This window comes from Aegilops tauschii, chromosome 4 (assembly GCF_002575655.3).
Source record: "Aegilops tauschii subsp. strangulata cultivar AL8/78 chromosome 4, Aet v6.0, whole genome shotgun sequence".
NCBI lineage: Eukaryota > Viridiplantae > Streptophyta > Magnoliopsida > Poales > Poaceae > Aegilops > Aegilops tauschii.
In genome coordinates, this window is record NC_053038.3 from 520804716 (window position 1) to 520828247 (window position 23532).

The window sequence follows — 23532 nt, forward strand, 5'->3', positions numbered from 1 at the left end:
AGCAAGAGAGCATAACAACGACTCCAGGAAGCTACTTTTGCACATTCAACTTCACATTTAAATCCTGAGCACAATCGGGCTCCAACCATCGCATACTTCACATGTATTGCAACATAATCCTAGGTGTTCAACCCTAGCATCAAACATATACTGGATTACCAGATAATCGTGTATTGTTTCCTTTTTTGACCTAATCATCTCTTGTTTCGGAACAAGGGGAAAAGAAACCAAAACATTGATTTTTTAATGAGAAATACGAAACATTAGAACCAAAAAAGCATATGAGATCATATCAGTGTGATAAAAAAATGATATTGTCAATTATTCAGAAGGTAGAAATAAATTCACTCATTACAGACACAACAATGGGATGACATATGCTCCATTTATTTTATAGATTAGGATGCATATCTACAAACTCAAACATGTCCCTAATTTGCGCACTGGTCCTCCATGTAATCAGCCAACGTTTCACTTAGTTGTGGTTGTTCTCCCAGAACTGAGCCTGGAGCCAGTCTATTGTATTCTTTTCCACCTGAAACGCCTTGGCAAGAACATCATGGGATATTTGTGGGTCTGACCCAAACACCGCATTGGCAATTGTGATAGCCCCTGGGTTCTGGCTGCTGAGCGCGGCAATTGCAACGGCGGGCTTGTGGGGGTTGGGGTTGAATTGGAAGTGGATGAGCCCCACGGGGAAGACGAACACATCACCTTTGTTGAGCACCTTCGAGAGGAACTTGTTTCTGTTTGGGGCGGGCTGGTTGGATGTGACAAAGCCAACGTACAGTGTCCCCTCGAGCACCGTGAGGATCTCAGTGGCGCGAGGGTGCGTATGTGGTGGGTTTTGACCCAAGGGAGCATAGTCGATGCGCGCAATTGAGATGCCGAGGGTGTTGAGTCCAGCAATCTGCATGACGTTGATCAAAGTGACGTTGGATCCAACCTTGTTGGTCACCCTAGGCTTGTCGAGGGCGGCTGCCTTGAAGAAGTCATCAGCGTTGACCTCCATTGGGTTCTTGCAAACAAACCCATTGACACGTACTGGTGCATAGAAAAGATTTATAATGTAAGCTTAGGTCTTACAAAGTAGTTTGAACATGCATATAATTTTCAGAAATTCATTTCAACATATGTATTTGGTGTAAGCTTAGGTCTTACAAAGTTGTTTCGACTTGCATATAATTTCTAGAAATTCATTTCAACAAATTTATTTGGTGAGAACGTGATGAGAAACCGGATAGTACCTGGTGAATTCATGTCGGCGACACAAAAGTCCTGGAGGGGGCTAGGATCGGAGGCAGTGGCCTGCCATGAGACCAACGCAAGAAGAACAGCAAGGAGAAGGAAGGAAGAGGATGATGCCATCTGATCTTTTTCTCTCTCCTGTGTTTCTGTTTGTGATTGTGGCGTGAGTGATGGTTTGAACATGCAGGGATGTATGAGTTTATATAGGTGCAGCGAGCAGCGCCTGAAATCGTTAGCAATTATAGACTTAGTCAAGTGAAACCAACCAACCAATTGAACTGGTCTCTTGCTGCTAATTAAACTACTGCATATACGCCCATTTAAGACACGTTTTCCCTTCAAAGAAGCAATGCAGCGTATACAGCCATATAAAGCTATTATATGGTGATGTGTACGGCTGACTAGTAATTATGAATGTTTCTCCATCTCACCCGAGTCACCACAATGCATGCAGGGTCGATTCCAGGAAAATTCACCACCCATCACTATTAAGGAAAAGATTTTTAAGACAAGAAACATCCGGCACTAGTTTAATTAGATATCATATACTTGGTCATAGTCGGAACGGGTGCGGACGAAACCAGTCAAAGAGCAGTTGAGGAGCCAAGTCATGTAAGGCAATCAATCGTTTTCTAGCTCGATGCCGACATAGATGAAGTCACCTACTCACGCGTAGGCTTGACTCATGGGCGCATGACTACTACCCCTGTTCTTTTCAGTAGTTGATACAGAATCATGTGTGCAATCTACCTTTTCAAACTATGAAATTATATATTTGCCAATAGATTTTTCATGAAATCCAGTAACATAGGGCGACAGAGTTGTTAGCGGATTTGTAGCAGCCCCTATACGTTATCGTCATGTCAGTCGGATATTTACTTGGTCAGATATCTCTCGAAGTGGTTGAGTACTTGCAGTAAGAAGCGACGACATTAATGGACGAAGTGACCAAACAAAAGGAGAGCTGATACAAATGCCATGACGATGGAGAGCAGGAAGTTTCCATATGATCTTAGCAAGACTAGTTAACATCTTCTTGCGAAGAGTTTTATCATGCATGACCAGTTCAGTGTATAAATCTAACAATCTGGTTAGCCTTCCTGACTAAGTTCGTGGCACCACACCTCACTTGCTTCTTTTGCTATTGAAATAGTACTCCCTCTGTAAAGAAATATAAGAGCTTTCAGATCACTAAAGTAGTGATCTAGACACTCTTATATTTGCTTACGGAAGGAGTACATCCAATGACAAGACTAGGCCAGGCGGCCAAGTCATAAACGGATTAATTTCTTGGAGGTGTGTGTTGGCAGTTTTAGTGTAGAAAGAAGTTTCCATTAGATGATTTAATTGCTTCTATCACAAGCATCTTACAAAGAAACAACTCAAATAATAATTGTTTTTGGGACTCGGATATCTGCAATAGTTTTGCTGGGGAATGATCAATCAAACTTACAAGAGTTTTGAACCAAAAGGAAGCTAAAACAATAAATCCAGGAAAAATAGAACTAACGGCAACCAAAATAGCAAGTTTCGAGGCAATGGAAACATCTTTCATCACCGGAAAGACAGACCACAAGAAGGACTCCAGGAAGCAACTTTTGCACATTCAACATGCACATTGCAACCTCCGAGGACATTACCATATAATCATATGGTCATCTATTCGCTTTTGATTAAATTTTTGCATAAACTCCTCAAGTTTCCTTTTAATATGCCTAAGCGTTACTGCATCATCTGATGTATGGCTGAGTGGTATATTTTAGTTATTTATCCATCTCACCCAAGTCGGCACAATGCTTGCAGGGCTGGTTCCATGAAAAGTCACCACCCACCACCATAGTTTATTACATATCATATACTTGGTCATTGGTGAGAGCTGGTCCTCACGAGGTCAAAGAGCATCTGATAAAAGCCAAGTGACGTAAAGCAATCGTTTTCTACCTAGACAAAGTCACCTGCTTAGCTTTATCTACTCCCTCGCTTCTTTTCAGTTGCTACAGAATGCGTGCAATCAAGCTTTTCAAGCTGTGGCCACTAACATAAGCAAACTATATATTTGTCACCGGATTTGTCACGAACAATAATGTGCACAAGATATGGCATGGGATAAAAATAACATACACATAATTATACATTGATAGATGTGTGTTAGCAGCTTAACATACATATGATTAAAATGCATGGTTGGAGATGCAATGGAATATCTTACCGTCCTCCAAAACCAAGGGAAAAATAAACAGAGAAACTTTGCAATATGGCTCACCTAGTGATATACAAAATATTAGGTTGGAAGATGACGTTGTAGTTAACACATTGTGTCAATGAGGAAGAAATCGAGGTGCGTCATTCCATGCATGAATGCAACTAATACACAACAATTATATGTAGCAGCTCCTGTTATCATCACATCAATAAGATATTTACTTGGTCAAAATTTCTCAAAATGGTTAATTACATTAATCCACGCACGCATAACAATGACAATAGGGAGCAGAAACAATTCATGTGATCTTAGTAAGAGTAGTTAACGTCCTCTTGCTAAGAGGTTTATCATGATCATTTCAATGGAAAAATCTGACAATCTAGTCGTCCTTCCGTGAGTAGGCTCATGACACACCTCGCATGCCTCTTTTGTTAGAGTAAACAGAACACCCAATGAATGGGTTGGGTGGCCACTCATAAACTGATTAATTTCTTGGAGGTGTGTGTGTCGTTTTGATACAGAAAAGATGTTTCCCTCAGACAAATAAAAAGCATCCAGAAAGAAGAAGACAGGCCCCAACATCATCCTGGTGGACGACATGAGTGCCTATCTCCGCCACCCGCCCTAGACCTACACACTCTCCGCCTCCCTGGTGGCCATCGATCGGCACCACATAGAGCAAAGCCCCGAGCGATGGCATGCGGCAGTGGGATGTCCCTTCTCTCCGCTCCACCCCTGGTCTCTGTGGGCTAACCCTAGAACCTCACACCACCACCACTGCTATCCCCTGCCTCCGGATGTGGGCCGCTAACCTAAGATTTCGTGGCATGTCTAGTGGTGTCATGGTTCACTTGGTTCGTGCGTGGATCAGGGAATTCTGCCTGGTGCCGGTGCTCTCCCAGATCAGGCAGCATCATGATCGTCGACCTGTGAGGGGTGATTGCGGTCAGACGGGATGTGGTTGCCCATAGCCTCTGATGGGTGAGGTTCCACCGCAGGTGAGGTACTCCATGCCCCTACCCGGAATGGTCTGGTGGGTTTGTTGGTGGTCTTAGGCCCGACCGGATATGGTCATGGTCGTGGACTTGGGCCAACTCGAGCCTCGCTATGGTTTGATGTCTTTCTCCAGTGAGCTCGTAGCTACAACTTGGTGGCGCGGCATTGGTTTGGTGTGTCGTACGTTGAGGCGATGGCCCTGGATGGCAGGTTGGACGTCTGGCAAGGGTGTGGGGCGGTCCAAGCGAAAGTTCAGCGCCTCAACGTTGTTGGAGGCGATGTCTTGGTAGTCATGCACCTCTTGGGGTCGTCACCATTGTTCTCCCGCCCTCCTAGCTCAGGCTGAAAACCTTTGTCCCCCCCCCCCCCCCGACGGATGTGGTGGTGGTGGCAATGCGTCATAACCCTCTTGGGTTCATCATCGGTGAGTGTAGTCGCCTTTCAGTCGCAGTGGCGTGTTCAGAATGGTATGGCAATCCAATCGAACCAACCTCAAATTTGGTGACTCACCATATTGCTTGCACCTATCTTGTACATGCAGAAATATCCTCCTTTCATCATCTCTGCTCGCTGGTAGGGTCAACGCTCCTTGGTTTAGGCAGATGGTTCTCTCTAACAGCAGTTGGGTGGTGTCGATGTGACGAAGTCCAGTGTTTTCTTCTAGGTGGCATGTGGTTGAATGTCGTCGTCGGTCCTGGTTGAGTCTTTAGGTGGTCCAGCCTCTCATGTGCTTCCTCTCGGCCGCGTGCTGGAGGTGTCTAATTGGGCACTTCCTGTGCTTGTTAGCGTGTTTGGCTTGGTTTTCCATGCTTTCTTTGATCATCTTGTATGAGGATTTCCTCGACACCATATATCGTTCAGCCAAGCGGCCGAAGTCCGTTTTGTGATAAAATGCTTCTATGACAGGCTTGTTACAAAGAAACAACTCAAATAATATTCATTTCCGGGGGGGGGGGGGGGGGGGGGGGTTAGGTAATAATCTTTTCTTTTGTATATTTTTGCATGTTTTCTATATGTATGTTGGAGCAAATTTTTGGAATCTGGTCTCTGGTGTGTCCAGTTTCTAAAACTTAGTAAAAATCTTATTTTTAGTTGTCAACTTAAGAAAAACAAAAATAATGCTCATAAGTATTTTGATAAAACGATCCACCTCATCAAATTTCCATTAAAGCAACCATCAATTGAACTTACAAGAGTTTTGAACCAAAAGGAAGCTAAAATATTACAAGCAGGAACCGCAAATTTCTTATAGCATACACCAGAAAGCAAGAGAGCATAACAACGACTCCAGGAAGCTACTTTTGCACATTCAACTTCACATTTAAATCCTGAGCACAATCGGGCTCCAACCATCGCATACTTCGCATGTATTGCAACATAATCCTAGGTGTTCAACCCTAGCATCAAACATATACTGGATTACCAGATAATCGTGTATTGTTTCCTTTTTTGACCTAATCATCTCTTGTTTCGGAACAAGGGGAAAAGAACCCAAAATATTGATTTTTTAATGAGAAATACGAAACATTAGAACCAAAAAAGCATATGAGATCATATCAGTGTGATAAAAAAATGATATTGTCAATTATTCAGAAGGTAGAAATAAATTCACTCATTACAGACACAACAATGGGATGACATATGCTCCATTTTTTTATAGATTAGGATGCATATCTACAAACTCAAACATGTCCCTAATTTGCGCACTGGTCCTCCATGTAATCAGCCAACGTTTCACTTAGTTGTGGTTGTTCTCCCAAAACTGAGCCTGGAGCCAGTCTATTGTATTCTTTTCCACCTGAAACGCCTTGGCAAGAACATCATCGGATATTTGTGGGTCTGACCCAAACACCGCATTGGCAATTGTGATAGCCCCTGGGTTCTGGCTGCTGAGCGCGGCAATTGCAACTGCGGGCTTGTGGGGGTTGGGGTTGAATTGGAAGTGGATGAGCCCCACGGGGAAGACGAACACATCACCTTTGTTGAGCACCTTCGAGAGGAACTTGTTTCTGTTTGGGGCGGGCTGGTTGGATGTGACAAAGCCAACGTACAGTGTCCCCTCGAGCACCGTGAGGATCTCAGTGGCGCGAGGGTGCGTATGTGGTGGGTTTTGACCCAAGGGAGCATAGTCGATGCGCGCAATTGAGATGCCGAGGGTGTTGAGTCCAGCAATCTGCATGACGTTGATCAAAGTGACGTTGGATCCAACCTTGTTGGTCACCCTAGGCTTGTCGAGGGCGGCTGCCTTGAAGAAGTCATCAGCGTTGACCTCCATTGGGTTCTTGCAAACAAACCCATTGACACGTACTGGTGCATAGAGAAGATTTATAATGTAAGCTTAGGTCTTACAAAGTAGTTTGAACATGCATATACTTTTCAGAAATTCATTTCAACATATGTATTTGGTGTAAGCTTAGGTCTTACAAAGTTGTTTCGACTTGCATATAATTTCTAGAAATTCATTTCAACAAATTTATTTGGTGAGAACGTGATGAGAAACCGGATAGTACCTGGTGAATTCATGTCGGCGACACAAAAGTCCTGGAGGGGGCTAGGATCGGAGGCAGTGGCCTGCCATGAGACCAACGCAAGAAGAACAGCAAGGAGAAGGAAGGAAGAGGATGATGCCATCTGATCTTTTTCTCTCTCCTGTGTTTCTGTTTGTGATTGTGGCGTGAGTGATGGTTTGAACATGCAGGGATGTATGAGTTTATATAGGTGCAGCGAGCAGCGCCTGAAATCGTTAGCAATTATAGACTTAGTCAAGTGAAACCAACCAACCAATTGAACTGGTCTCTTGCTGCTAATTAAACTACTGCATATACGCCCATTTAAGACACGTTTTCCCTTCAAAGAAGCAATCCAGCGTATACAGCCATATAAAGCTATTATATGGTGATGTGTACGGCTGACTAGTAATTATGAATGTTTCTCCATCTCACCCGAGTCACCACAATGCATGCAGGGTCGATTCCAGGAAAATTCACCACCCATCACTATTAAGGAAAAGATTTTTAAGACAAGAAACATCCGGCACTAGTTTAATTAGATATCATATACTTGGTCATAGTCGGAACGGGTGCGGACGAAACCAGTCAAAGAGCAGTCGAGGAGCCAAGTCATGTAAGGCAATCAATCGTTTTCTAGCTCGATGCCGACATAGATGAAGTCACCTACTCACGCGTAGGCTTGACTCATGGGCGCATGACTACTACCCCTGTTCTTTTCAGTAGTTGATACAGAATCATGTGTGCAATCTACCTTTTCAAACTATGAAATTATATATTTGCCAATAGATTTTTCATGAAATCCAGTAACATAGGGCGACAGAGTTGTTAGCGGATTTGTAGCAGCCCCTATATGTTATCGTCATGTCAGTCGGATATTTACTTGGTCAGTGGGGGAAAGAGATGCGGGACTTGAACTTAGGGGTCCACAAACTCGGTCCCGGCGGTTACAGAGTGGCGGAACCTATATGGGGCAAGGAGGACGCGGAGCGTGCCGAGCAAGGCCTACCGCCCCGCTTTGAGAAATACCGTGAGAAGCAGACCAGGAACTATGTCAGGGCCCGGTACAAGGAGGACCCGGTAACAAAGGATCTTACCACGGATCCGAAGACCAAGGCGCTTGAGCGTGTTCTGGTAAGGAATGCACCCCCGCGTAATTAGCTCCATATGGTTGCATTCTAATTAATGAAGCCAAATTTCTAAATGGTTCACATTCCTTCTGCAGGAGACTGAAAGCAATAGCGCGGGGTCGTCTCAGAGCTCCCCAGCTTGGGACAGCACTCTAAATAGGGCGTTGAACATAATGAAAAACAAGGATAAGCTCAGTAAGCCGTCGTCAGCTGGTCGTGTGGCCGGCAAAGGCTTGTCCACAAAATGGTCGTCATACTATAACGCTGGTGGGCGAAAGGAGAAAAAGACCAGCTCGGAAAGCCAGTCGCGCGAGGTTCAAGAACTCATGGCACAAGTGGCGCGGATTTCGGAGATTGTCCAAGCGCAAGTGCAACAACAACTGGGAACGACGCTCACCGCCATTGTGCCTAGCTTGATTCAGGGGCTGCAGGCGTGGATTGCGGGCGGCCAACAGGGGCCGCCCCCGGTTCCCAGCTTCACGGCCAGCAACTCGCACAACGTGCAGGCGGCGCCATTGGTGTCTCCGGCGGAGGCGGTATTGGTGTCTCCGGCGCCGGCACGGGCATTGGAGCTTAATGCACCCGGGTGTACGTCGGCCGGCACCTCGGCAGCAAGCGGCCCCTCCGTCAGTTGCACGCCCGCCATTGGCGGTGCCTCGACATTAGCCGAGCTCGACGCCATCACGGTAACTAAGCCTCTCCACCGATGACTTCATCTCCTTGCCTTTGACTGGGCATCCCTGACGCCCTACATGTTTTCGCAAGGCGCCGCCGACGTTCCATGCACTCTCCTGCACTTCGTGGGCGGCGAGTTGATCGATGTCGCCAAGGGCAGAATCGTTCAACCGGGCAACCCCGTGTTCCACGGTAATCCGATGCCACCCACCGTGTATAGGGTTGAACTGGTTCGGGTGCTGCCAGGCTGCGACGAGTTGTTACCTCCGATTCGACCCGCTGGGGCTGACGAAGATGATGTGATGACCCTCAGCGCCTGCGTAAGCTGGCCCCTGCTTTGGCCGAAGAGCCAGATTCGTTTGGGGGCGGGGGACACCACCCCACAGACAACACCGCCAGTCGTGCCGGCGCCAAGCCATGGCAAGACCGCCGCAACGCTACCGGACATGCCGGACATCCCTATGGCACAGGATCCGGACATGCATATGGCAGAGGATCCGGACGACGACGACAACGACGACGGTACATTTACCAACGTCGATAAGTACTTTGCCGAACATGGGTACGGTGACGAATTCTTCGGGCCTCCTTCTCAAGAACCCAACCCTGAAAAAGACGACCGCGATCTAGCTGGTACCGCGGAGAAACCCAATTGCAACAGACGTCGTCTGGCGTTCAGTTCTTAGGAGACGCCTCCAGCTACCGCCTTCACCGAGCCTCAGATAGCCGAGGTGCGGAATATTATCAGCCCCAACACACTCAAGAAGGCGGTCTCTGAGCAGAACTCGATCCCATTACAGGAGATGAGGAAGAAGGGACGGAAACGAAAGAATAACAAGGGCGGTGCGAGCCAGCCGGCACCGAGTACGATCCGTGCTCAGGACGGGCCACCTTCACCTAAGGATATCTCGAGGAGGGTGCATGTGGCGGGTAGGCCGATGCTACCGACTAATCTGCTCAATGCTGCAACCGGTGCTATGCGGAGTCTGCATGACAGTGTTCTTTCTTTGGAGAAGCGGCGTCTCTCCGAGAATGATGTGGCATACCCGGTTTTCGTGGCCAAGGTGCCAGAGGGCAAGGGCTTTGTGGATAGTGCCATCGGGGGTACGATCGTCCTGCGGTTTGATGACATCTTCGTTATGTTTAACCTTCATCCGCTGCACTACACCTTTGTTCGGCTATTTTCGCTGAGTATGGAGATGCGGATCATTAGAGACAAGACCCCGGACATCGTGATAGTCGACCCCTTCTACATGCGTGCCAAGATCTTGCGCAGCGCTGGGGACCGGCAAGTCGCGAGGTCATACCTCAAAGGCGTCATTCTGGAAACCCAGATAAGGATAACTTCCTCGTGCCTTACTTTCCCGAGTAAGTCATCCCCTCACCGCCCCGTAACATATGATTTCTTAGATTTCGATCGTTCTTTTTTTTTTCTAACATTCCGTGTTTTGTGCAGTGACACACATTGCACACTCATCCTCTTAAGCCCGAAATATTCCATGGCCACGTATTTCAACCCGGACCGTCAGTCGAAGAAAGACTACACAAATATCAAGAAAGTTCTTGATGATGTTCTCCCCGGCTACGCCAGATCTGGAGGCACCATTAGCAGGCCAGTTCGTAGGTACGGCAAGCACATCTTCAGCCACAATACGACGTTCCCCTGCGTCAAGCAGCCGCCTAGCGGTCAGAAGGATGCCTACTACGCCCTCCATCACATGCGGGCGATCGTACGGGACTATAATCACCTTCTGCTACCAAATAATCTCAAAGATTGGGCCGCACGCTTGTCGGCAATCCAGGACGCGGACATCAGACAAGAATTCTTTCGCATCCAGTCGGAGTTTGCGGAAATCATCCATCAAGATGTCCTTCGTACCTCGGGGCAGTTCTATCTCAGACATCAACTGTCCAACAGTGAGATAGAAACAACGCTACAAATGCAGGCTGACAACGTCCGCGATTTCATGACCATCACGAAAGACGGCAGCTTCATCCACGCTCCGGTCCCTGAGTCGAGTCGAAAGTAGTGATGCTATGTAGTTCTGAAATGTCGATTGGCTCATGTTGTAATATTAAACTTTAATGAACTTGTATGTCTCTTTGCTTTGGACAGTCGTTCAACTTATGTAATCGATGCTATTTATTAGTAGGACCATGAATCATGCTATTAATGTGTTGTTTTTCTCTTCCGATCCTTTTGTTGCATACTTATATATTGCTTATGTATTGTCTGTGAATTGCTACTAACATTTTGTTTGGCTAGTGCATAGAGATGCCATCGTATGTCGTGTACAAGGATAAGGTTCCCGGAGTCTACGACGACTGGGAGGAGTGTCAGAGACAGGTTCACCGTTTCAGCGGTAACAGTTACAAAGGGTACACCACTAGGGCGGAGGCGGAAGCTAGATAAGCGCGCTATCTAGTGGGAGAGAGGAGGGAGCGGAGGAGGAACCAGATGAAGACCAGTTTCATCGCGATGATGCTAATCGTGATGACCGCAGCTCTCTTCTATGTGATGGTAGTTTAGATGATCGATATCGACTTGTAATGTGAAGACAAACTCGCTACTCGCGGTTTCGAGACTTGTAATGTTCTAACTTTGTTCAGTCTTTTGAATTCGAAGACTAATATGATGAATTGTATTCGGAGACTAATCTTCTATTGTATTCGATAATTCTGCTGTTTATATGTTGTGTTGTCTATATTCTGTGCAGTAATATGTTTTGTAACCTGTGCAAATATCAGAAAAGAAAAAAAATAATCCCTAATATTCATACTAGTGACGCACCACACAGAACTTTAGTGGCACACTCCAAAATGCACACTAGTGACGCATCATCAACAAGTGCGTCATTAGTAAGCCAGAGCACATGGTTAAATATGGCCCCATCAACAAGTGCGCCATTAGTATCTGGTATACTAATGGCGCACCATTAGTAATAAAATCTAATGGCGTGGTGCTAGTGACGCACCTGTAGTACGCCATTAGTAGGCAAAACAGATGCGCCACTAGCAGGCCTTTTCCTAGTAGTGACACATAAACTGATTAATTTGTCAGAGGTGCGTGTTGGTAGGTTTGTGAAGGAAAAGATCAAGATATTTCCATCAGACAAATAAAATGCTTCTGTCACAAGCTTGTTACAAAGAGCCAACTCAGATAATAATCTGTTCTCGTATATTTATGCATACTGTCTATATATTCCGGAGCTGGTTTCTGGAACCTGGTTTGGTGTGCCTAGTTTCTGAAATATAGCAAAAATCATATTTCTAGTTCTAAATTTAAGAAGAAAAAATAACGATCATAATTTTTTTTTAGAGAATGAGCCTCCGCATCAATTTCCATTAAACAAACGGCTAATCAAATTTACAAGAGTTTGGAACCAAAAAGAAGCTGAAACAAGACATGCAGGAAAATAGAGCTATCGGCAACCAAAAGAACAGGTTCACAGCGGAGAAACAAAAACTAAGTCTCACATGCACCAGAAAGGGAGAGACCACAAGAACAACTCTACTAAGAAACTTTTGCACATTCAAGTTTTCACACTACAATCCTGAGCACAACCGGGTTCCAACCATGGCCTCAAGCATACTCCTGAATCACCAGATTGATCTTTAAGACCCCTTCTTCAACCCTTCCTCCATCTCGTCATTTCTGCGAAATGCTCCAACTATTAGGCTCTAGAATACAACAACATGATCATCTAGGATTTTTTTTTATTAAAGCAAGCCGAGTTCCTAGTTTCCATATTGTCCAATGAATTGTTGTCTCCCCCACAGATAACCAATTTCCACTGAGACACGGGAAAAGAGTTAATCAACACACAAGACAATGGCGCCGGCAATAACAACGGCAACGACATGATCAATGGGGACGATGATGACCCCAACGACGGAGAATGTGATTTGGAGGACGACGAGGAAGGAAGCCTCGGCCCCGATGAGTATGACGCTTTCGAGCTACCCCTTGAGGTACCCCAGCTCAAAACTTCGTGCAAGCAATTGGCTAGTAAGACCAAAAGCATAAAAAAGAAGTCCCAACATCTCAAGACCGAAGAAGATGAGCTAAACAACATACGGAACGAGCTCCTTAGGGCCGAGCAGGCCCGAGGACAAGCACAAATAGACTGGTGCTAACAGATCTTACCCCGCAGAAACTTGCTGGACTAGTTGGACGCGTAGGCCGAGGACAACGCGCTTTCAAAACGTGACTGGGTTGAAACCCTCGACCGTCGTCCCCAGGACAGAGATCGACGGATAGGCACAAACAAATATGCCCTCGAGGCGCATGGAGACCGAGGTGGAGTCAATCCACCACGGACCACCACCACGAGATACGTACCCAAGGGGAAGTGGCCCTTAAGCTCCGAAAACCCACATCGATCAATCTACAAGTCCAGGCAATGCCCACCTGCTAGACAGACAGGATATTTTGCGTAGCTAGCAAAGAAAGGTGATGTGCGCGACTACACTTGCGACCACACAGTAACAATGTCGGACGTACGCCACACGACTGCAAATGTCTGAGGAGCTACACACCCTCGATGCTTTACGAATGAGGTCATGCAACACCAGTCCCTGCTAATCCCAGAACCAAGGGTGATGTAGCACAACAGTAAAAAGTATTTTCCTCAGTTAAGAACCAAGGTTTATCGAACCAGTAGGAGTCCACAAGCTAAAACAAACAAAAATAAATGATTGCACCCAACTTGGCAAGGGGGTTGTCAATCCCCTTGTCTTGCTAGTTACAAGGTTAAAAGCAAATAGTGATAGACAATGATATGTCAAATGGCAAAATAGTAAAGAGAGCAATAGAGCAACACAAATAATAATAGAGAATGGACCTGGGGGCCATAGGTTCACTAGTGACTTCTCTCTCGAAAGCAGGTAATGGCATAGTAAACAAATTATTGTTGGGCAATTGACAAATAAGCGGCATTCATACTATGATCATTCATGGCAAAATCTTGTATAGGCATCATGTGCAGGAAAATTAGACCATAATCCATCTTCATCTACTACTATTACCCCACCCCAAGACCACTATCCAGCATGCACGTCACAGTGTTAAGTTTGCAAGAAATAGAGTAACGCAATAAGCAAGATGACATGATGTAGCTCGACAGAAAGAAACCTAGCAATAAGATCAATCCCCGTTGTTTTATCCTTAGTAGCAACAACCCATCATGTGCATTTGCCCCCCTTTTTGTCACTGGGCAAGATCACCGTGAGGTTGAACCTACTACTATACACCACTCCCTCTATAGAATTACCCATCTATCTCGGCCAGGTAAGACAAATAACTCAAAAAGTATGCATAGTTACTTAATCATACAACAAAGAAACTCCAATTCTATCAATGAACAATCTGATCATAAATCCACAAATCATCGGATCACAACAAAGACACCATAAGAATTACATCGGATTGATCTTAAAGGAGATTAGTGTATTGAAGATCCAAGAGAGATAGAGAGAGAGAAGAAGTCATCTAGCTGCTACTATGGACCCGTAGATCTTGAAGGAACTACGCACACATCATCATGGAGGCAGCAAGGTTTATGAAGATGGCCACCCCAATGGTTCCCCCCTCCGATAGAGCTCCAAAACAGGGCTCCTGATGGGATCGATTCAGAACAGAGACTTGCGGCAGCGACAAAATTCTCTTGTTTGTCTCTCTGAGGGTGCCGGGAATATTGGGAATTTATAGGACAAGAATTAGGTCATACGGAGCAGCAGGGGCCCCACAAGCCTGGGTGGCGTGACCAGGGGGTAGGCCGCACCCCCCGGGCTTGTGGGCCCCTTGTCCATGTTCTAGTCAATTAGGTTGTCCACGTGTCATAACCAATGGCAGACATGACTGGGAAGAGAAATCCTCCTCCATCCTCCCACGAGGTGACAGGGGGGGCCCTCAATCCCTGTGGCCCTCACCGCCGCTTGACGGTGCGGTCAGGCGAAGCCCAACCATCGCCGCCGGTGGTGGGGCCTCTGGCTCTTCTCGCCCATGTGGGGTTGGTGAGGGCCGGCGACTCGAGCCAGAACATGGCGAGGGCCGTGTGCCATGGTAATACAGCGGGCGGATGCGGTGCTCCGGCACCCTGCCGCCCAGTTTCCTGGAAGCTTGGTGGATGGGCTCGCCTGGGTGCTTGCGACAACGGTGATCTAGGCTTCCAGATCTAGATCCAGACGACACGGGTTGCGGGCGGCTGTCCCCGCCGTGGCCTCGGCTGGTGGTGGTGTAGGCGTAGCAGCAGCAGGACAGAGGGCGGGCTGGTCAGCTTCGGTTGCTCCGACGGCGGACAACAGCGAGCTCGAAGGTGGGATCCCCAGTGAGCCGTTTTTGTCGATGCCGGCGTTTCACGGGGTTGTCCTCGCCGGTGATCAGGGGTCGTTGGTGGTCTCGCGTTGAGCTACGCCGTCCGCCGAGGTGGGGCAGCACATGGAGTGCTCGGTGGGGAGGTTTGCGAGAGGGATGGCGGTGCCGACGTGGTCGGGCCACCCGTCGCCGACACAAGGGTGTGCTGGTCGTGGATGCGTACGTCCTCTCCCCTTCCTCCCCCTTTCCATGCCTGTGCGCGCTGCCATAGCTCCAGCGGTGTTCTAGGCGGGACGTATGCTTCGGCCCCGTCGGTTGGGGGCTGCCTTTTGGACCAAAGCCGAACACTTTGGCTGGTCTTGGAGGGGTTTGGATGCAGACCGGCAGCCCTGGCGGCGGGAGGCGTGACATTCGTAGGCGGAGCATGCGTCTCAGGTGCGGGCGGGCAGCCATGGCCACGCGGGTGGCTTGGTTGCCGGTGTTTAGCGGAGCTAGGGTGCGACGGAGGTGTGAACGCTGGGGTGCATCACTTGCCCAATCCGTGTACTGGCCGATGGTGGCAGCATCTGTTGACGTTGTATCCTTCCTGTAGGCTTCGTCGCGGCGTTCTGACTCCTTTCGTCATGCTCCGGATGAAAACTTGATCTACATGATTGAGCGGTGGCGGCTATCAGTGGTCGTACCCTTCTGGTAGACACCATTTTGGAGTCCTGGCTTCATCGTTGTCCATCATACCTCTTCGTTGTGGTTCATGGTGGAGGTCTCCATCGGCTCCAAACGGTCTTTTTCACATATGTATAGTTAGTTTGGTAGTCGGTGGGGTGGTGTATCAGTGCCTTACACCTTTGTATCTTGTCTTGCGTGTGTGTTGTGTGCAGTGGTGGCGTGTGTTTATATCAGTCTACTCGGTTGTAATACGGTAATGGTTGCTTTATAATATAAAGCGGGGAACCACTTTTTCGTCATATAACCAATGGCAGACATTATAGTGCCGCACATGTATTGCACACAAGCACTATATATGTAGAATTTCCCGAGGTGTTCAACCGAACCAGCAAACTTACATTAAATTACTAGATAATCGTCTATTGTATCGGAGAAGGGGAAAAGAACCCTGAATTTTCATTCGTTATGGGAAATACGACGCGTAATAACCAAAATAGCATACGACATCATATCAGAGTGATGAAAAAAGATATTGTTGATTATTCATAACATTGAAATACATTCATGGCTTACAGACACACAGCGGCATGACATATTCTCCATTTATTTTATAGATATAAGGATGCTCGAGAAATTCAACCAAATCCTTGATTTATGCACTAATCTTCCGTGTAATCAACAAACGTCTGACTTAGTTGTGGTTGTTCTCCCAAAATTGAGCCTGGAGATAGTCTATTGTATTCTTTTCCACCTGAAATGCCTTGGCAAGAACATCATCTGATATTGGTGGGTCCGACCCAAACACTGCATTGGCAATTGTGATAGCCCCTGGGTTCTGGCTGCTAAGCGCGGCAATTGCAACAGCGGGCTGGTGGGGGTTGGGGTTGAATTGGAAGTGGATGAGCCCCACGGGGAAGACAAACACATCACCTTTGTTGAGCATCTTGGAAAGGAACTTGTTTCTGTTGGGGGCGGGCTGGTTGGATGTGACAAAGCCAACATATAGTGTCCCCTCGAGCACCATGAGGATCTCAGTGGCGCGAGGGTGCATATGTGGTGGGTTCTGACCTAAGGGAGCATAGTCGATGTGCGCAATTGAGATGCCGAGGGTGTTGAGTCCAGCAATCTGCATGACGTTGATCCAACCTTGTTGGTCACCCTAGGCTTGTCGAGGTTGGCTGCCTTGAAGAAGTCGTCTGCGTTAACTTCCATCGGGTTCTTGCAAACAAACCCATTGACACGCACTGGGTGCATAGAGGAGATGTAACATGTAAGGTTAGATCTTACAAAGTCGTTTTAACTTGAATATTTCAGAATCTGATTGCAACATACGTATCTGGTGATAACATGACAGGAAACCATGAAGTACATAGTACCTGGTGAATGCAGGTCGGCGACGCAAAAGTCCTGGAGTGGGCTAGGATCAGAGGCAGTGGCCTGCCATGAGACCAGTGCAATAAGAGCAGCAAAGAGAAGGATAGAAGAGGAGGATGCCATTTGAGTTTAGTTTCTTTGGCTCTTCTTTTCTCTTGTGTTCCTGTTTGTGTTTGTTGCCTGAGTGATGCTTTGAGCTTGCAGGGGTTGTATGTGTTTATATAGGCGCAGTGAGCCGTGTGCGAACTCGGGAGCAATAGACATAGTCAGGTGGAACTGCACAACAGATTGAAATGGTCTCTGGCTGCTGATTAAACTATTTTGCATAAACGTTTTCCCTTCAAATGAAGCAATGCAGCGTATACAGATAGATAAAGGAACTCTATGTGATGTACGACTGAGTAGTAACTATGATTGTTTCTCCATTTAACCCGAGTCTCAACAATGCATGCAGGGCTAATTCCAGGAAAATTCACCACCCGTCGCCATTATTGATGAAGGAAAAGATTTATAAACAAGAAATATCCGGCAAGAGAAACAAATGAATTCCACAAGTTTAATTATATATCTAAATATCCTGTGTTTCTATCATACTATCATATACCTGGTCATAGTCTGAACTGGTGCCCGCGAAATCAGTCAAACAGAGCAGTTGAGAAAAGCCAAGTTATACAAGGCAAACAATTGTTTTCTAGCTCGAGGCTGACATAGACAAAGTTACCTACTCTTACGTGAGCCTGATTCATGGGTGCATGACTACTAAAGACATATAGAGTGTGCTATCTAGCTTTTGGCACTACCAAATTATATATTTGCCAATAGATTTCTCATGAAAATCCAGAACCATAAGACGACAGAGTAGTAAACGGATTTGTAGCAGCCCCTGTATGTTATCATCATGTCAATCCGATATTTACTTGGTCAGATGTCTCTCGAAGTGGTTGAGTACTTACAGGAAGAAGCAACGACATTAATGGACGAAGTACCAAACCAAAAGGACAGATGATACAAACGCCATGACGATGGAGAGCAGGAAGTTTCCATATGACCTAAGCAAGACTAGTTAACATCTTCTAGCGAAGAGTTTTATCATGCATGACCAGTTCAGTGTATAAATCTAGCCTTCCTGACTAGGTTCATGGCACCAGACCTCACCTGCTTCTTTTGCTAGAGTAAATAGTGCATCGAATGACTAGACTAGGCCAAGCGGCCACTCATAAACAGATTAATTTCTTGGAGGTGTCTGTTGGCAGATTTAGTATAGAAAGAAGTTTCCAGATGATTTAATTGCTTCTATCACAAGCTTATTACAAAGAAACAACTCAAATAATAATTGTTTTTTTGGGACTCAGATGTCTACAATAGTTTTTCTGGAGAATGATCAATCAAACTTACAAGACTTTGAACCCAAAGGAAGCTAAAACAGAACATTCAGGAAAAATAGAACTAAGGACAACCAAAACAGCAAGTTTCATAGCAAAGGAAACGTAAACTACTTCTTAGATGCACCAGAAAGACAGACCACAAGAACGACTCCTGGAAGCAACTTTTGCACATTCAACTTGCACATTGCAACCTCTGAGCACATTAACATATAATCATCTATTGGCTTTTGATTAAATTTTTGCACAAACTTCTCAAGTTTCCTTTTAATATGCCTAAGCGCTATTGCATCATCTGGTGTATGGCTGAGTAGTATTTACGATTATTTATCCATCTCACCCAAGTCGGCACAATGCATGGAGGGCTGGTTCCATGAAAAGTCACGACCCATCACCATAGTTTATTAGATATCACATACTTGGTCATGGTGAGAACTGGTGCGCACGAGGTCAAGGAGCAGTTGAGAAAAGACAAGTGATGCAAAGCAATCATTTTCTACCTAGACAAAGTCATCTGCTTAGATTTATCCACTCTCCATTCTTTTAAGTTGCTTCAGAATGCGTGCAACCAAGCTTTTCAAGCTGTGGCCACTAACATAATCAAACTATATATTTGTCACCGGATTTTTCATGAACAAAACTGTGCACAAGATATGGCATGGGATAAAAAGAACATACATGTACTTATACGTTTATAGATGTGTGTTAGCAGCTTAACATACATATGATTAGAAAGCACGGTTGGAGATATAATGGAATATCTTACCATCCTCCAAGAAAAAATAAACAGAGAAACTAGGCAATATGAGTCACCTAGTGATATAAAAAAATATTAGGTTGCAAGTTGACGCAGTAGTTAACGGATTGTGTCAATGAGGACGAAGACACGCACGCATGAACAATGATGGTAGAGAGCAGAAACAATTCATGTGATCTTAGTAAGAGTAGTTAACATCGTCTTGCTAAGAGATTGATCATGACCATTTAATGCATAAATCTGACAATCTAGTCGGCCTTTCTTGACTGGGCTCATGACACACCTCACCTGCCTCTTTTGATAGAGTAAACAGGACATCCAATGCCTAGGCCGGGTGACCACTCATAAACTAATTATTTTCTTTAAGGTGTGTGTTGGTAGTTTTGATACAGTAAAGATGTTTTCATCAGACAAATAAAATGGATCAAGAACGAAGAAGAAGATAGGCCTCAACATCATCCTCGTGGACGACATCAGAGGCTATCTCCGCCGCCGGCCCTAGACACACGCACTCTCGGACTCCCTGGTAGCCATCGATCGGCACCACGCCGAGCAAAGCCCCGGGTGATGGTATGCGGCAGTGGGATATCCCTTCTCTCCGCTCCGATCCACTCTCTGGTCTCTGTGGCTAACCCTAGCATCTCACACCACCGCCGCTGCTATCCCCCACCTCAGGAGGTGGGCCGCTGACCTAAGATTTCGTGGCATGTCTAGTGGGGTCATGGTTCACTTGGTTCGTGCATGGATCAGGGAACTCTGCCTGGCAGCGATGCTCTCCCAGACCAGGCAGCATCATTGTCGTTGACCTATGAGGGGTGGTTGCGATCAGACGGGATGTGGCTGCCCATTGCCTCTCAATGGTTCCACCGCAGGTGAGATCCTCCCTGCCCCCACCCGGAGTGATCAGTTCGCTTCGTCGGCGGTCTTAGGCCCGACAAGATTTGGTCATGGTCGTGGACTTGGGCTAGGTCGAGCTTCACTAGGGTTTGATGGCTTTCTCTGGTGACCTCGTACCAACAGCTTGGTGGCGGGGCCTAGGTTTGGGATGTCGTACGTTGAGGCGATGGCCCTGGATAGCAGGTTGGACGTCAGGCGAGGGTGCGGGATGGTCCAAGCGAAAGTTTGGTGCCTCGACGCTGGTTGAGGCGATGTCTTGGTAGTCATGTCCCTCTTGCAGTCGTCACCATTGTTCTCCCGCCCTCCCAGCTCAGGGTGAAAACCCTTGTCCGCCCTAATGGACGCAATGGTGGCGGTGCATTGCTTCATGACCATCTTGGGTTCGTCATCGGTGAGTGTAGTTGTCTTTCAGTCAAGGTGGCATGTTCGGAATGGTATGGCGATCCAATCGAACCTACCTCAAATCTGGTGACTCGGCGTATTACTTGCACCTATCTTGTACACGCAACAATATCCTCCTTTCATCATGTTTTTGCTCGCTCTGGTACGGCCAACGCTGCTTGGTTTAGGCAGAGGGTCCTCTCTAAGAGAAGTTAGGTGGTCTCGGCGCGGTAAAGTCCAATGTTTTCTTCCAGGTGGTGTGTGGTTGAATGTCGTCGTCGGTCCTGCTTCAGTCTTCAGGAGGTCCACCCTCTCTTGTGCTTCCTCTCGGCGGCATGCTGGAGGCGTCTAATTTGGCACTTCCGGTGCTTCTTAGCGTGTTTGGCTTGGTTTGCCTTGCTTTCTTTGATCATCTTGTATGATGATTTGCTCAACACCATGTATCGTTCAGCCAAGCGGCCGAAGTCCGTTTTGTGATAAATGCTTCTATGACAGGTTTGTTACAAAGAAGCAACTCATATAATATTCATTTATGGGCGGTTTAGGTAATAATCATTTCTTTTGTGTATTTATGCATGTTTTTTGTATGTATGTTGGACCTAATTTTTGGAACCTGGTCTCTGGTGTGCCCAGTTTCTACACTTAGTAAAAATCATATTTTTTAGTTCTCAACTTAAGAAAAACAAAAATAATGCACATAAGTATTTTGATAAAACAGGACACCTCATCAAATTTCCATTAAAGCAACCTTCAATCGAACTTACAAGAGTTTTGAACCAAAAGGAAGCTAAAATATTACATGCGGGAACCGTAAATTTGTTATTGCATGCACCATAAAGCGAGAGTGCAGAACAACGACTCCAGGAAGCAACTTTTGCACATTCAACTTTCACACTTAAATCCTGAGAACAATCAGGCTCCAACCATTGCATACTTCGCATGTATTATAAGATAATCCTAGGTGTTCAACCCTAGCATCAAACATATACTGGATTACCAGATAATCGTGTATTCTTTCTTTTCTTACCTAATCATCTATTATTTCGGAACAAGGGGAAAAGAACCCAAAAACTTTATGAGAAATACGACACATTAGAACCAAAGAAAACATATGAGATCATCCGTGTGATAAAGAACGATATTGTCAATTATTCTGAAGGTAGATATACATTCACTCATTACAGACATGGAATGGAATGGCATATGCTCCATTTATTTTATAGATTAGGATGCATATCTAGAAACTCAAACATGTCCTTAATTTGCACACTGGTCTTCTGTGTAATCAGCCAACCTTTCACTTAGTTGTGGTTGTTCTCCCAGAACTGAGCCTGGAGCCAGTCTATTGTATTCTTTTCCACCTGAAACGCCTTGGCAAGAACATCATCGGATATTGGTGGGTCTGACCCAAACACCGCATTGGCAATTGTGATAGCCCCTGGGTTCTGGCTGCTGAGCGCGGCAATTGCAACGGCGGGCTGATGGGGGTTGGGGTTGAATTGGAAATGGATGAGTCCCACGGGGAAGACAAATACATCACCTTTGTTGAGCACCTTCGAGAAGAACTTGTTTCTGGCTGGGGCGGGCAGGTTGGATGTGACAAAGCCAACATACAGTGTCCCCTCGAGCACCGTGAGGATCTCAGTGGCGCGGGGGTGCGTATGTGGTGGGTTCTGGCCTAAGGGAGCATAGTCGATGCGCGCGATTGAGATGCCGAGGGTGTTGAGTCCAGCAATCTGCATGACATTGATCAAGGTGACGTTGGATCCAACCTTGTTGGTCACCCTAGGCTTGTCGAGGGCGGCTGCCTTGAAGAAGTCATCAGCGTTGACCTCCATCGGGTTCTTGCAAACAAATCCATTGACACGCACTGGGTGCATAGAAGAGATGTACAGGGTAAGCTTAAGTATTACTAGAAAGCCGTTTCAACATGCATATAATTTTCAGGAATTTATTTCAACATATGTATTTGGTGATAGCGGGACAGGAAAGCATGAAGTAAGCAGTACCTGGTGATTGCATGTCGGCGACACAAAAGTCCTGGAGCGGGCCAGGATCGGAGGCAACGGCCTGCCATGAGACCAAGGCAAGAAGAGCAGCGAGGAGAAGGAAAGAAGGGGAGGATGCCATTTGATTTCAGCTCCGTTGGGTCTTCTTTTCTCTTGTGTATTCCTGTTGTGTTTGTTGGGTGAGTGATGGTTCGAATATGCAGGGGATGTATGTGTTTATATAGGCGTGGCGAGCAGTGCAAACTCGTGAGCGACGGACATAGTCAAGTGGAACCGATCAACGGATAGAAATTGTCTTTGGCTGCCCCTAGATTATTCTGGATGAACTTTTCGGACATGGTCAGCCATATTCAAATCTTTGATATATTATAATCAAAGTTCCCTATTGAGATGCCAAAGCGACACATTTTTCGCTTTAATAAACAAAGAAGCTAATTAAGGTACTCCATCTGATGTACCTCTTAGTAATAATTACTCTGAGTAATAATTTTGATTGTGTCAAACAAGGAAGAAATCGTGGCACGTGGATCCATGCATTAACGCACCTAATACCACTACTATATGTAACAGCCATTGTTATGATCACGTCAACCAGATATACAGTTGCCTGGTCAAATTTCTCTCCTAGTAGTTGAGTACTTGCAGGAAGAAGCAACGACATTAATGGACGATGGAGAGCAAGAGTAGTTAATTAACATCTTCTAATTAAATGAAGGATCACGTTTGCTGCTATAGAAACATCAGAAAGGTCAGCAGTTACAGACAAGAACATTCTACTGACATCTACAGAAGTGTGTAGTGTACTGGTCACACACTCACACAGGTCAAAAAGCATTGACATAAAGGAGCTCTCATTACCTGTGTTAGAAATTTTAAGTAAATAAGTATAGAAAACGTCTCGAGGTACTACCACTAGTAGAAAACTGGGCTTTGGTCACAGGGCAATATTCACATTAGTCCCGGTTCAGTCACGAACCGGGACTAATGTGAG

General features: G+C 46.1%; 3 protein-coding genes and 1 pseudogene across 3 annotated transcripts; all 4 read right to left on the reverse strand.

Moving 5' to 3' along the window:
• Positions 1-298: 298 nt before the first annotated feature.
• LOC109737612 (germin-like protein 8-11) lies at positions 299-1498 on the reverse strand. Its single transcript, XM_073497240.1, has 2 exons — positions 1248-1498; positions 299-1044 (listed from the first exon to the last, which is right to left on the reverse strand). Exons 1-2 carry the CDS (start codon positions 1429-1431, stop codon positions 476-478), a joined length of 753 nt encoding a protein of 250 aa, XP_073353341.1. The 5' UTR covers positions 1432-1498; the 3' UTR covers positions 299-475.
• Positions 1499-5920: 4422 nt separating this feature from the next.
• On the reverse strand, positions 5921-7180 carry LOC141021577 (germin-like protein 8-11). The gene is made up of 2 exons (XM_073497414.1): positions 6958-7180; positions 5921-6754 (listed from the first exon to the last, which is right to left on the reverse strand). The coding sequence occupies exons 1-2, from the start codon at positions 7139-7141 to the stop codon at positions 6186-6188; spliced, it is 753 nt and encodes a 250-aa protein (XP_073353515.1). The 5' UTR covers positions 7142-7180; the 3' UTR covers positions 5921-6185.
• A 9075-nt stretch (positions 7181-16255) lies between these two features.
• Positions 16256-17308, reverse strand: LOC109744928 (germin-like protein 8-5; annotated as a pseudogene).
• A 4350-nt stretch (positions 17309-21658) lies between these two features.
• On the reverse strand, positions 21659-22748 carry LOC109744927 (germin-like protein 8-5). The gene is made up of 2 exons (XM_020304067.3): positions 22542-22748; positions 21659-22402 (listed from the first exon to the last, which is right to left on the reverse strand). The coding sequence occupies exons 1-2, from the start codon at positions 22660-22662 to the stop codon at positions 21834-21836; spliced, it is 690 nt and encodes a 229-aa protein (XP_020159656.1). The 5' UTR covers positions 22663-22748; the 3' UTR covers positions 21659-21833.
• Between the last annotated feature and the right edge of the window lie 784 nt (positions 22749-23532).